We start from the raw sequence: 12,554 nt of genomic DNA on the forward strand, positions 1-12,554 counted from the left end.
GCGTTTGAGGAGCTTCACCGTAGACTTGAATGGGAGGCTTTAACTCCTCCTGACTCACCATGAGGCGTCAATTTTACCGCGACGCTAACGCTTCAGTGTGGGCAGCACTGTTTGCTGCCATGTGTAGAATTTTCATGTGTTTGAGGGGGGTTAAAAACGCTTCCCTAACACCTAACAAAGCTAGTGTGAACGGAGCTTAAGAAATATTAAGACATAAGCTCCAGAAATTCATCAGCCTGTCTTGTCATTTTATTGCTAAAAAGCTTCTAAAATACAAAAAACTTACTTTATTTTTAGAGTGCCTGCATCCCAAAGCCAGAAGCAAATTGTTCCATCAGCTCCAGTAGAGGAGAGGAATCGCTTAGATCCACTGCACAGTGGAGAGAACTAGATAATAAAAAAATAGCATGAATAAATGACATGGGAAGACAGAAACTATTGTATATATACATAAGAGCTCTAAAGTGCCTGACCAACACCATGCCTCTGAGCAATTAGATACTTTACACATGAAATTATAAAACGGCATATAGAGAGTTTACAGAAGAAAGAATATATCAAGAATATGGTAGATGATGTCAACCTCTACTTCCCATCCCTTCAGATCTGTTTAGGAAATACCACTAAGGGCAGCTTCACATTGCCCTCACTGCACTTTTGCTAAAGCGCAGCTAACCCATGGTTTTGTGTGGGTTAACTGCGCTTTCCCATAGACCTGTCCTTTTGGTGCAATTTCAGAAAGCGCACAAAAACTCCTGTATGCTTCATCTTTGTTGCACTTTCTGAAATCTGCTCCAAAACCACAGGGCGTTAATGGGAAAGCACAGCTAACCCACACAAAACCTGCATTGTGAAGCCTTCCTAACATGAAGTGATTTAGCAGGACTTAAGCAAACCATAAATAGCTCATGCAATTGTGCCATCATTTGTTTCGTTTTTCTAAACAAAAAAAAACAGCATGTTGGATTAGGCACTTACAACTGTGGCACGAAAATTGTGTGTTGCAGCTGGTATGGTGTTTATTTTTAACACAATGTGTAACCAAAACCGTAAAGCGGAACAAAACTCACTAATCTTTTAAAGCCATGGAAGCTGCTATCAAGATATATATGTATGCATCAAAGACAGATCAAACTGCCACAACTCTTCTGTCTAGTGGGAAGACTAAATTATTACCTGTAGAGAAGTTATGGAAGCACTGTGACCCTGCAAAATGGCCAGTGGGGCACATGTCCTCAGGCACCAGATTCTGATCATCTTGTCACAGCTTCCAGCAGCAATCATTGTATTTTCATAATTCACAGCCATGTCGGAGATTTCAGCAGCATGTCCTCTTAATGTTGCCAGGAGGCGGCCATCATCTGTTGCCCATATTTTTACCAGACAGTCATCAGAGCCCTGAGTTTTAAAAGCAGGCTGTTAAAGCACACGATCAATATCAACAGATTTAATAAAACAAAACTGTTCAGAAAGCATCTACCAGCATTTAAATCAGGGGTGCTCAACCTTTTGAACAGTGAGGGCCACTTAAGTGATTTGGTAACCGGTCACAGGCCACAGTGAAAAGAAATGGTTCAGAATTTAAAATGTTATTTTGAATAGCATAATGAACATTTTCCTCCTGCAGCCGCTGAATGCTGGTGGGAAGGCGAGGAGGAAAAGTCGGCATTTCAGGGTTGCAGGGAGAAAATGGAGAGGATAGGTTTCTATATATGCTGCCCCTTCTGTCCAGGTGTAAGACAGAATGTGCACAGGCCCCCTGGAGTATGGGGCAGGGTTGCCACTGGTTGGGGGGGTGTGGATATAATAGAAATCTATTGCTCAGTGCAGCTAACCCACCTGCAGATCAGTGTGAAAGCAGCCTTATAGTAGTTAAGCCTTTTATTGGTGCTAATCTGCACATTGCAAAAGCACACTGTGTGTGTTTAATACTGTCCTTTTCCACTTCCAGCTTCTTCTGGCATCACTCTTCAGGCTGCTAGAAAGGTCCCAGGTGAAGTGCACTCGGTATCACACCACCTGGAACAGGAGCCAGTGGAAGCATCGGCTTATGCGGCTCCTGCTTCTTCCACGGGAGTCTGCTATCTCTGCTGCTGGCATCGGCTTGTAGCACTCTGATGCTCTGGGATGGCGGGTTGGCAAGCCCAGACAGCAATCCACAAGTTGTCAACCCTGGGTATGCGCTTCCCTGGTTTGGAGGTCGAGGGCCACATCAGAGGGCTCCGAGACCACAAATTGAACACCCCTGATCTAAATGAACCTGTGTGTTACCAAGGTGGGTAATCAACCAAATGATACTCTCTCATATGTTCATTCATACCTCTTTCCAGCACTGTGGTCTGTGGGTGGTCCCTCTGCATCATCTCGTACAATGTAGATACACTAAACCTGTATTGTTTATGGTAGGGGAGAGCACGTGGCCATGAGCAACTTAGAGGTGGCTGTGATGTAGCAGTTGCACCACTGGAGGAATGCTTCTGAATCAACAAAAAGGTAAGTAATACAACCTCCTCTGCAAGGCCCTGAACTTAGCAAGCACTAAGTAGTGTGAGGGGGGGTCCACTGCAGGGGTATTTTGTTGGGCCTAGAGTTGGGCTTTGACTTTTTATACTATTCGCCATTTGAGTGAGAGATCTTGTGGAAATTCTTAACAGCTATTATATTCATTTCAATGATATTAGCTGGAATGTTACAATCAAAACTAAAAACACCAAGTTTTTCTGCACAATACAATAAAGTAAACTGCACAGAAAGGAATGAAATGCTTATTTGAATCTTTAGATCAGACAGCGATGCGTCAAATGCAGTGATCAGTGCTTAGTTCTTGGTGAAGAGGATCCTGATGTTTGCCTCTGCCTCATCAGGTACCGTTAACCTGTCAGCTCTTTCAATGCTGCATACATTCTGACATTTCAACATTACTAGTGACAGTGATTTTATTATTTTTTTTTGTAACCATGGGGTTTTTGTGACTCTAGGGAGTACCTCTGTAAAGTTCAAAACTATTCTTTTATAGAGATTTTTCAATGAAAATGTAATTTCTAATTATAACGACGCTCCAGGAAATTTTTCTACTCATTTCAATTAATGTGAAAATAACACAGAGAAATCTATTCTGCAGGTATGGCTGCCAATCGACGGTGTCTGTCTAAATGTCCATAAAAGAATAACAGATGTTGCCCCCCCCCACTTTGAAGAGTGTGTGTGTGTGTTGGGGCGGTGCTTTTCATACTGAAAAGGATTTGTCTGCAAGCTTGAGTGATTTAAAGATCTTACAATTCTATATCATCAGCATTGTAATAGTAATACAAATCATTATTTTTGACAATTCAATATAAGTTTACTTGGAAGAGGTCTTTTCATATTGTGAGAGCTGCCTGCTGCCTGTCTCTTAACCTCTTGTAGTCCCTGCAAGCTTTGCTGGCTCTCCTCTGCTCATTCACGTGGTTTTCTTTTATATTCCATGTTACCTTGCTGCCTGCAATCAGTGGTATTTCAGTATGTTTCCTGACTGCACCTCCTGGAACTTCTCCTCTCAGCACCCCCTGTAGTTTAAAAGGCAGGCTCTTTGAAATGTGTGACAAAACCATGTATTCTTACAGGGCATAGTGAAAAAGTACAAGGTAAGTTTACAATTCACTGTATTAGTGTCACTGGGGATGTCAGTGGCAGTTAGTTCCTACCCAGTGTCACAATGCTCACCGCAGTCCCACTATAAGTCACTGATTGCCACCATTATGAATATAAAAAAAAAAAATTCCAGTATATATACACCGTCATTTATAGACGCTATAAAACTTTCACGTAAACCAATTTACACGTATTGTGATTTTTTTTTTGTCTGTATTTTTTGATTATAGTGCAAAAAATAAAAACCCGCAGAGGTGGTCAAATACCACTGTAAGAAAGCTCTAAATCAAAAGACAATTGATTTAGCCACCTAGAGAACAAAATGTGAAGCATGACGACCAAGCAGCAACACCACGGTGTGCATTTTACAGCCACTTCATATAAAAGTGATTTATAAACTCTAGTAATTCCATTACCAAAACCCGCAGAGGTGGTCAAAGACCACCGTAAGAAAGCTCTATTTGTGGGGAAAAAATTTAAAAATTTCATTTATGTACAGTGTTGTATGACCGCGCAATAGTCAGTTAAAAGTAACGCAGCGCCATATTGCAAAAAAATGCCTGGTCAGGAAGGGGGGGGGGGGGGTAAAACCTCTGGAGAGCAACTGGTTAATAAGCATGTCCAAGGCAGCTCCAAAAGAAACCATTAACCTCGACAGGCATGCACAGAAAAGATTTTTTACATGCCTGATCCAACGGCTCAACATTTCCACCAAAGAGTTCTCTGCATGTTCACAGTCAGAAGACTCATACCAGAAACAAGATGTGAGACATCTACTAACCCATCCAACACAGTCATGCAGGGCTGTCAGAAGGAACTCTAAACACTCCACAAATAAAGAATTAGTATGGTGTAAAGCTGGACCCAATGAGTCTTGTCCATTCACCTAATGTTTAGCAGACTAACATTACTGTCATGCAGGTTGCAATGCAAGGCCGGCCAGGGAAAACAGGGCTTTGGAGACTGTCTCGAGCAGTTTATCTAAACTGGTGCACTCTCTACAGGGATCAGAGCTTTATTAAGACAGTGCATTGGCACATTCTTATTAAAGGCCTCAATAAATATTGAATCACAAAATGTTTGAGGGTGTAAACGCTTTATCAGGAGTTTTTCAGTCAGTGCATAGAACTTCTGGAAATACAGTGTACATGGGAAAAGTTAAAAATCTTAGGGTCTATCAGGGACCTAGACTGGTAGCAGCAATAGTAAATGCTATAAGTTGTACCTCCATCTTTCAATAGGCATGTACTAAGTCAATAAGAGAAGAAATAGTTCCACTAAGCCTAGGAGTTATGGCAATTGCAGCATAAGGTTGTCGCTGTGGAGTAGTAGGCAAGGATTTTCAGGATTCATCAGATGGCTCACCTCTGCAACCAAAAGTTCAGAGGCTACAGTCTGCAGGCAGATTCTGCAAGGGAAAGTGTAGAGGTCTCTTAGGAACGAGATTGTAAGCTCTTCGGGACTGCTTTTCCTAGGTTTGTGACCCATCATGTTGAACCACTAACCGGGTAAACCTTGAGTAGTCCAAAAATGGTTGATGGGAGCAGGAGGGTCAAATGACCAAAAGTGACCAGGTCACTGTATGGACTAACCGAGGTAGGAACTGCATCTTGTGAATAGGAGCAATGGCAGGAAGATGCTACCTCATGCTGTAAGGCAGAAACAGAAATTGGAATGCGGGTGCGACATGCCACATACTGAAGCAGCACTCAATTCTTCAGCGTCTTATACCCTACAACGCAGATGGACGATTCATAAATGAGTCTTCAAGAGGCTGTGTTGATAGCTCTAGACCTGGAAACACAGCACACAGAGGACAAGGGGCAACGCAAGGATCCCATCTCATAAGCAGCAGTGTCACCCTAAAGTCTCTGAACCCTGCATCCTTCAAAGAAAAGGAAACAAAGTTTTGATTTGCGCAACTAAACTTGCAAAACCAACAATACTATCCTTTAATTTTACAGGTCATGTAGCCTTCCAAATATCAAGGCTGTAATCTGCATGTAAAGGGGGGGGAGACAAAGGTGATTTAGCCACCTGGAGAACAAACAACAGCAACACCACGGTCGGCATTTTACAGCCCCTTCATATAAAAGTGATTTAAAAATTTACCTTTAAGGTTTGTTCCCATATAACGGCATAGAGTCGTTTGTGTTCTAACAAGGACGAATTGGTGTAGTGGTATGACAACAAAAATTCTGTGACACTGCTAAAGCATCCAGCACAGAAACATTTAAAGACGTTTACAGGGTTGCTTCAATTTAAAAGGTTAAGTCCACTTTCATGGGAAACAAAAACAGCAAATACAACGTTTAAATAAAAAATGAAAGGACAGGTTAACCTTTCAGAACGTTACATGTTCCACACGTTTTTAAGGTGCTCCTGTAGCCTCTCCCCGGTCCCCTTGCCTACTTCTGACAGCAGCATGGGGATCTTCTCCCCGGTGTCACAATTTGAAAAGAACGTAACTTTGCCCACACAGCCAACAACTACAGACAGCCTTTGCAGATGATGGCTTGTAGTTCCCAATGAACTACCAGGTTGCTGGTGAGCGCTCTGGGTAGTTCGTTGAGTCTGTCATTGTTTAACTGTCTACATGAGAAGAGAGATGTGACAATCTGCAGGAGCCCTACATTGCATCCACGATCTGCTGATCGCGGGTTCAATGCATTACAGGCTATTTAAAAAAAAAATAAAAAATTCACATTCACTTTCTTACATGTACACAAAAAGCTGTTTCTTCAGAACAACAAAAAAAGGAGTCTGCAACAAAGTTTGTTAAAATTCTTACAATGTACATAGATCACCCAGAAGGGAAAGTTTTTTTCTCAACAAAAGCTCAGTTACTCTAGTCTTAATTAAAAAAAAAAAATCATCACGATATTGTTGTACAGTAATAATGTAAGACCAGCACATCTAACTTACTGTAAATATCCTTCGGCCAGTCCGATCAAAAGTCACACAATAAACAGAGGAGAGATGTCCTAAAATCCTCTTGTGCATCTTCATATGCTGATAAACTGCTGTTGGGACTAGTGTCTCAAATTTGTACTTTCCATTTAGCTTTCTTGCAAAAAGTGTAGTTCCTTTGAAAAGAAAAAAAAATAATGCATAATTAACATTTGTATTCATTCCCAACAATCAAAGTTGTCTAGGGTTAATGGCAGGTTAACACTGGTAAAAAAAGGTTATGCAATCGGCAATGGCCACCTGGCCAATATGAAATAATGTAGGGCTGAGAGCAGCCACTGTTGATCGCATGTAGCTGCAGACTATGTCCAGGCTGGGACATTTGTCCCAAACTGCAGCTAATCTTTCTGTGTTCGGCTACATGCGATCAGCAGTGCCATTAGTTTAAATGGGCTGAGTGTACGCTGCTGATCGCATAACCCGGTTATTTCGGCAGCAAGAATCTGCAGATTCTTGAAGAAAACCAGTGGCAGCAACAAACTGTGTGAATGAGGCCTTCAGCTAGCACAACTTTACGACAGATTCCCCCAATTCTTAGATATATGGATACTTTAGATATGCCTAACCCTGCAACCCCCTGACTTGACCTAGGGTAAACATTGCATTTCCTTTCACATTGTTGAGATGAGGACCACTCACTGTCTACACTGACAAGCATTCCTATTTTATTTTTATTTGTACTGTTCTTCCTTTCTCATTTCTATTTCAGCACTTCTACCCTTCTGTTTCTTTTCATTTGATTATCATCCTCTTCACACTGCATGACCCATAATCAATAGACCCAAAATTCTTTAGACAGAACTCCCCAACTCATTAGGATATCTTGTTATATTTAGAGGTATCCCGCTGCACTTTTCAGGGGTGATTCCACACTTTTTTTTTTAATTTAGAAATGTTTATTGAAGACATGGCGTGTACAGCATAAATAACATAGGACATCCAGAAAGGAAATGAGGTGTAATATAATGCATAAGATTGTTTGCATAAACTGGTATTACAGGTTGCAGCAAAACAAGAAATAGGACATATGGCACCAATCAGTTGAAATGTTTGTCCGGCACAAATCATACAGCCATCACCATGTCAATTGAGAATTATATAGATAACACAAGGTCATAAAACAAGACAGAAGAAGAAAAGCGTAACCTGAAAGTTCCAGATATTGCGCTTAGAGCTCCTATCACCCAACAAAGAATACAGAGAATCTGTGGAGATCCCTACCTGGTCTAGCCATGCAAAAGCCTATCTCAAACCAATTGGTGTGGTGCTAGGCCTAGTATATCCAGCCAAGGCTCCCATAAGAAATATCAACATAGAAATGTACCCTACAAAGTGTTAAGTGAGTTTTTCACGTAGAAGCATGCTATTTACTTTTTCTACCCACTGATTTTTAGTTGGTTCTTGTGGAGACATTCAGTATCGAGCTATCAACTTGCGAGCAAGATATAAGCGTAAAAACTGCTACATGGGTTTGTGGTGCAAGTGAGTCCTCATCTAATTCCACACTTTATATGATGACTTTTCCTGTTTAAATTGTGATCTGTACTTGCACAATGCCCTTATTGCTGTACTGTACTAGCCACATTGCTGTTCCCAGATGAAGCTTGTTTATGGACCTACCTCTTTTTGGTGACATCTACATATTGTTAAGATTAATTGGAATAGTTCAATAAACATATTAAAAAAAACCCACTTCAGCTTCTAAAACTGTAGCTTCATTTAAAATGTCATTTCTGTACACCTATTGCGGCACCCCCACAGCCTGTCTAAAAAACTCCTATTGTCAGAGAGCCCCCTATCTTTGCCTGGGATGAAAAATACAATGAGCGCTTGATCATTCAAAACCAGCACATGCGTAGGTTTTGATTAAGAAGAAGCGCATGTTTGTTTCTGTGCCAAGAGCATGTGCTCATCGTATTTTGCATCCATGATATGAGGCAGGATGGCTGGCAATACATTTTTCAAACAGGCTGTGGAGGTGCCACAAAGCCTACAGGTATGACGTTTAAACTAAGCTACAGTTTTAGAAGATGAACAGCGTTTAACCTATGCACCTTGACTACATACTGATTTTTTTGTTTTTCCAAAAGGCGAACTTAGCCTTTTAAGAATCTGAGGTTTTCATATTTAACAAGGTAAAAACACTAAATCGGAGGTGTCCAACCTTTTGATTTTCCTGGGCCACATTGAAAGACGAGGAATTGTTTTGGGCAACATATACAATACACTAACAATAAGGATAGCTGATGAGCAGAAAAAGACGGGCAGATCACAAGTTAACAATCATCAATATAGATAATGTACTACAACGTCATTGTAAACAAGTGCAACATTTGACACGGTTTTTGATAAATGCATCAATATCTGGTTAGATGGACGTATAAGCAATTCTCAATGAATTTTCAAAGTGCTCATCAGATATTTTGATTCTAATTTTAACCTTCGTGTGCTTCATCCTTGAAAATTGTTGCTCACAAAAATAGATGCTGCCAAAAATTGATGACATAAGGCATGCTTTTGATGAGTGGAATAATTGTCTTTGTGAAATTAAAAACTTATAAGTGTCCAGTACAGAGACAAAGTCAAAATTTTCTTCAGGAACATGTTTGTGAAGTATAATTGCATTTTTACAAAAAACTTCCCAAAAAGAAAAAAAAATCCATTTTTAAGTTCATGATTTTGTGTTGGGCCCCATTCATAGCCATCTTGAGTTGCGTGTGGCCCGTAGGGCCACAGGTTGGACTTCACTGCATTAAGTAATGTAATTTTTGCACTTACTGTAAAGTCCTTTTCTTGCAGTCCGGACACAGGAGATTGATAAGTCAGGTTATACTTTCTGCTACAGAAGGACTGGACACCAACAAACTAAAAGAAAAATTGTACGCCAGCCCAGGGTATTCGCTCCTACTGCCAGTATGACTCACTTTTGAAACAATGCAGTACCAAGAGCCTGATCAAAAATACAGAGGACTGGGGCCTGTGTCCCTTAATGGACTCCAAGAATAGGACTTTACAGTGAGTATAAAGAATTTTCTTTCCCATCCCTTGAGGGACACGGAAAGTCATTAAAGTGGTTATAAAGGCAAAAAGGTTTTTACCTTAATGCATTCTCGGCTTTAAGATATTAAAAAAAAAAAAAACCTCTCAAAAGCTGCTCCCCTCAGCACCCCCTTAAACACTTTCCTGAGCCTGATCTAGATTCAGCACTGTACCCAACTGCAGAAGCTTTTCTACCCTCTCTCTTCTCACATGAGACTCAGAAGACGTGTGGGCCATTGGCTCCTGCTGCTGTCTGTCAAAACCTATGAGGAGGGAGCAGGGGCAAGGTCAAGCTGCACTGCGTGCATCTATAGACACACATAGCCCAGCTTGGGATCAAGCCAGCACGAGAGTCCCCATAGCAAGAAGCCAGCAGGGGACCCCAGAAGAGGAGATTCAGAACCACCCCGAGTAATTCCACTGCACAGAAAAGTATAACGTCTATTATTTTCAGAAAAAAAGAAATTTTACAACCACTTTAACTGTTGGGACAGCTAAAGCAGTTCAACCTAGAGTGGTCATCAGTAAACAAAATGCTAACAAGCCCACTAAAAACAACAAAACTGGAGGCTGCCTGCAGCTCAGAGAGCTATCTGCAGGCCCTTACATCTGAAGCTAGCATTAGAGGATACCTGAAACTGGGTAGAATTAAGAGAACTTGTGAACCGAAGTCCAAGTGGCGGCTCTGCAAATCTAACAAACAGTAGTGTGATGTCAAAACAGCTCAACAAGCACTCACAGATCTAGTAGAATTGGTACCTTGACAGAAAAGCGGTCGATGAGAGAGACTTACAGCCAGAATCACAGAAAAATAGAGGACAGAGGGATGGGAGAATAATGTCCTTGTTGAAATGAGAGGCTGCCAGTTCAGACACTCCCCTCCCAGAGGTGATGGCTATAAGAAACACCACCTATGGTTAAGAGTGGAGAGGTTAACATCCCTGATGGGATCAAAAAGCAGTTTTTTGAAACGTTGAGAACCAAATTCAGATCCAACAAAGTCAAAGGGGACTTAACAGAAGCAGCAACATGGGAAACACGCTAAACAAAAGCCTCAATCAAGGAGTAGGTAGCCAACGGTCTCTTGAACAAGATCACAACAGCAGGGACATATCCCTTATTGGCGCTGAAAGCTAAATTGTGGTTTTTATCTTCAAAAAAAGTGGAAAAGCATGACAATATTCTGAATTCAAAAGAAAAAATAGGTTGCTGCACGTTTTCCCCCACAATGAGCTAAAATAACTAATTCAGATCAGTGGAGGTTTGAACAAGAATTGCTTTAAACATCTCACATACCCCTGTGAGAAACAGGGACTCTCCAGACAAACCGGCACAATGCAATTTCAGGAGTTGACTGCTCTGCCAGGTACGTGTGCAACACAGGTACAAAACACATTTCACATAAAATCATGAAATAGCAGAAGGACTAGTACCTGGATCTTAGAGCTGGTCATACAACACAATCTACAAATACAAACTCTGTAAAATCCTTTTCAGATTTACCAGAATTATGATAATACAACAACAAACCTAAACAAATACATTCAATTTATATCAAACCAGATAAGCTCTTGAACCACATAGTTAATAGTGGATCTCAAAGAGAATGAACAGATTGTATAGTGTGTGGCCAGCTTAAAACATCCAGGACTAAAAGGGGGTATTAAAAAGAAATGCTCAACATGAACACTGCTGGGGCATTTTGTTATCTATGCACTGCAACTCTTACAAAAGGATAAGAACTGCAGTTTGTAAAGCCCTGGCACAGAGGTCGCCATTAGGTTGCTTATCTCAGAAGCCCCCTTTGTTGGGTTACATATTGAAACGCCTGATGGCTTCAACACAGTAGATTGATGTGCAGTGAACCGAGCATGTGTGTGCATAGCCTAAAATCTAATTGGTCCTCAGGTAAACTCTTAAAAATCCTAAGAGCAGGCACCTCATGGTGACATTATTGCCTTTGTAACGAGAAAAGACCTCTACCTGATTCTGTTTTAACATTAACAGGCAGCATAGGTTCAGCTCTCTGATAAGTTCTACACACCATTTCCCAAATCTACTTTGAGAGCCTCAGTGGGGACAATAATGGGGAACTTGTTTACTTTCTAGCTTTGAACATGGTGCAATGAAGACCTTGCCCTTGTCTGGGAGACTCACCCTCACTTCTCAGCCTAGTGAAAGTTCTTAGCATTACAAAAAGTTAAAGCTGAACTTACAGGCAGATTTAAAATACAAATTACTGCATCAGTGTAATCATGAATGCATTGTTACATGTATCTTCAAATGCAAGCAGTGTAAGTGTTTGAAGTAGACTTGATATCAAACTCTTACAGCCTTTCTACAGCACAGTGTAGAGAGGGGAAGAATTGACACATGGAGCCAATCAGTTCTCATGTGCTTACAAAAAATATGCTGATAGGTCAAAAAGCAGAGAAAGATGAGCATCAGTGCAATGCTTCCCCCTTCACTGTCCAGTCACAGGCTGGGGAGGAACAAGACCTGAAGTGTTACTGAAAGCAGGCCTCCCCATCTGGCAGACAGGGCTCATTTTAAAGGGGTTCTGATGCGGATTCAAAGAGGTAACATAGGAAGCTGTAAAGATGACCTGGGAAACAGACTGATCCACTGGCTTTGGCAATATGGCAGACACAGCAAAACATTTAGTGAATAGCCAAGTAGTAGAAAGTGGTCAGACTTCTCACTCTCCCCAAAGACTTCACATACACTCACCTATACTTGGTGAGTTTCCATAACTGACAGGCAGCTCTGGGGGTCTTCCACAGTGTAAAGCTGCAAGGCCTGGACCTTTCCATAAAACATGTTTGCAGCCTATAAAAAAATAAATAAATACATATGTTAGGTTTATCCCCACACATACACATCAGAGACCTATCAAGCGCTATGGTCTTGGAAAT

The 12,554-nt window shown here is 41.1% G+C and overlaps 1 protein-coding gene across 1 annotated transcript in view; it reads right to left on the reverse strand.

The window, feature by feature from the left end:
• The window catches only part of PHIP (PHIP subunit of CUL4-Ring ligase complex), a gene marked incomplete at its 5' end in the record, with an annotated part of 124,164 nt that extends 111,696 nt beyond the window's left edge, over nucleotides 1-12,468 (reverse strand). Inside the window, 4 exons of the mRNA XM_089681311.1 lie at nucleotides 287-387; nucleotides 1,177-1,398; nucleotides 6,556-6,716; nucleotides 12,370-12,468. Coding sequence (XP_089537437.1) covers nucleotides 287-387; nucleotides 1,177-1,398; nucleotides 6,556-6,716; nucleotides 12,370-12,468 — 583 coding nt within the window. The remainder of the gene's footprint in view (nucleotides 1-286; nucleotides 388-1,176; nucleotides 1,399-6,555; nucleotides 6,717-12,369) is intronic.
• Between the last annotated feature and the right edge of the window lie 86 nt (nucleotides 12,469-12,554).

This window comes from Staurois parvus, unplaced genomic scaffold (assembly GCF_062004578.1).
Source record: "Staurois parvus isolate SC_StPar_1 unplaced genomic scaffold, SC_StPar_1.0 ptg000264l, whole genome shotgun sequence".
Lineage (NCBI taxonomy): Eukaryota > Metazoa > Chordata > Amphibia > Anura > Ranidae > Staurois > Staurois parvus.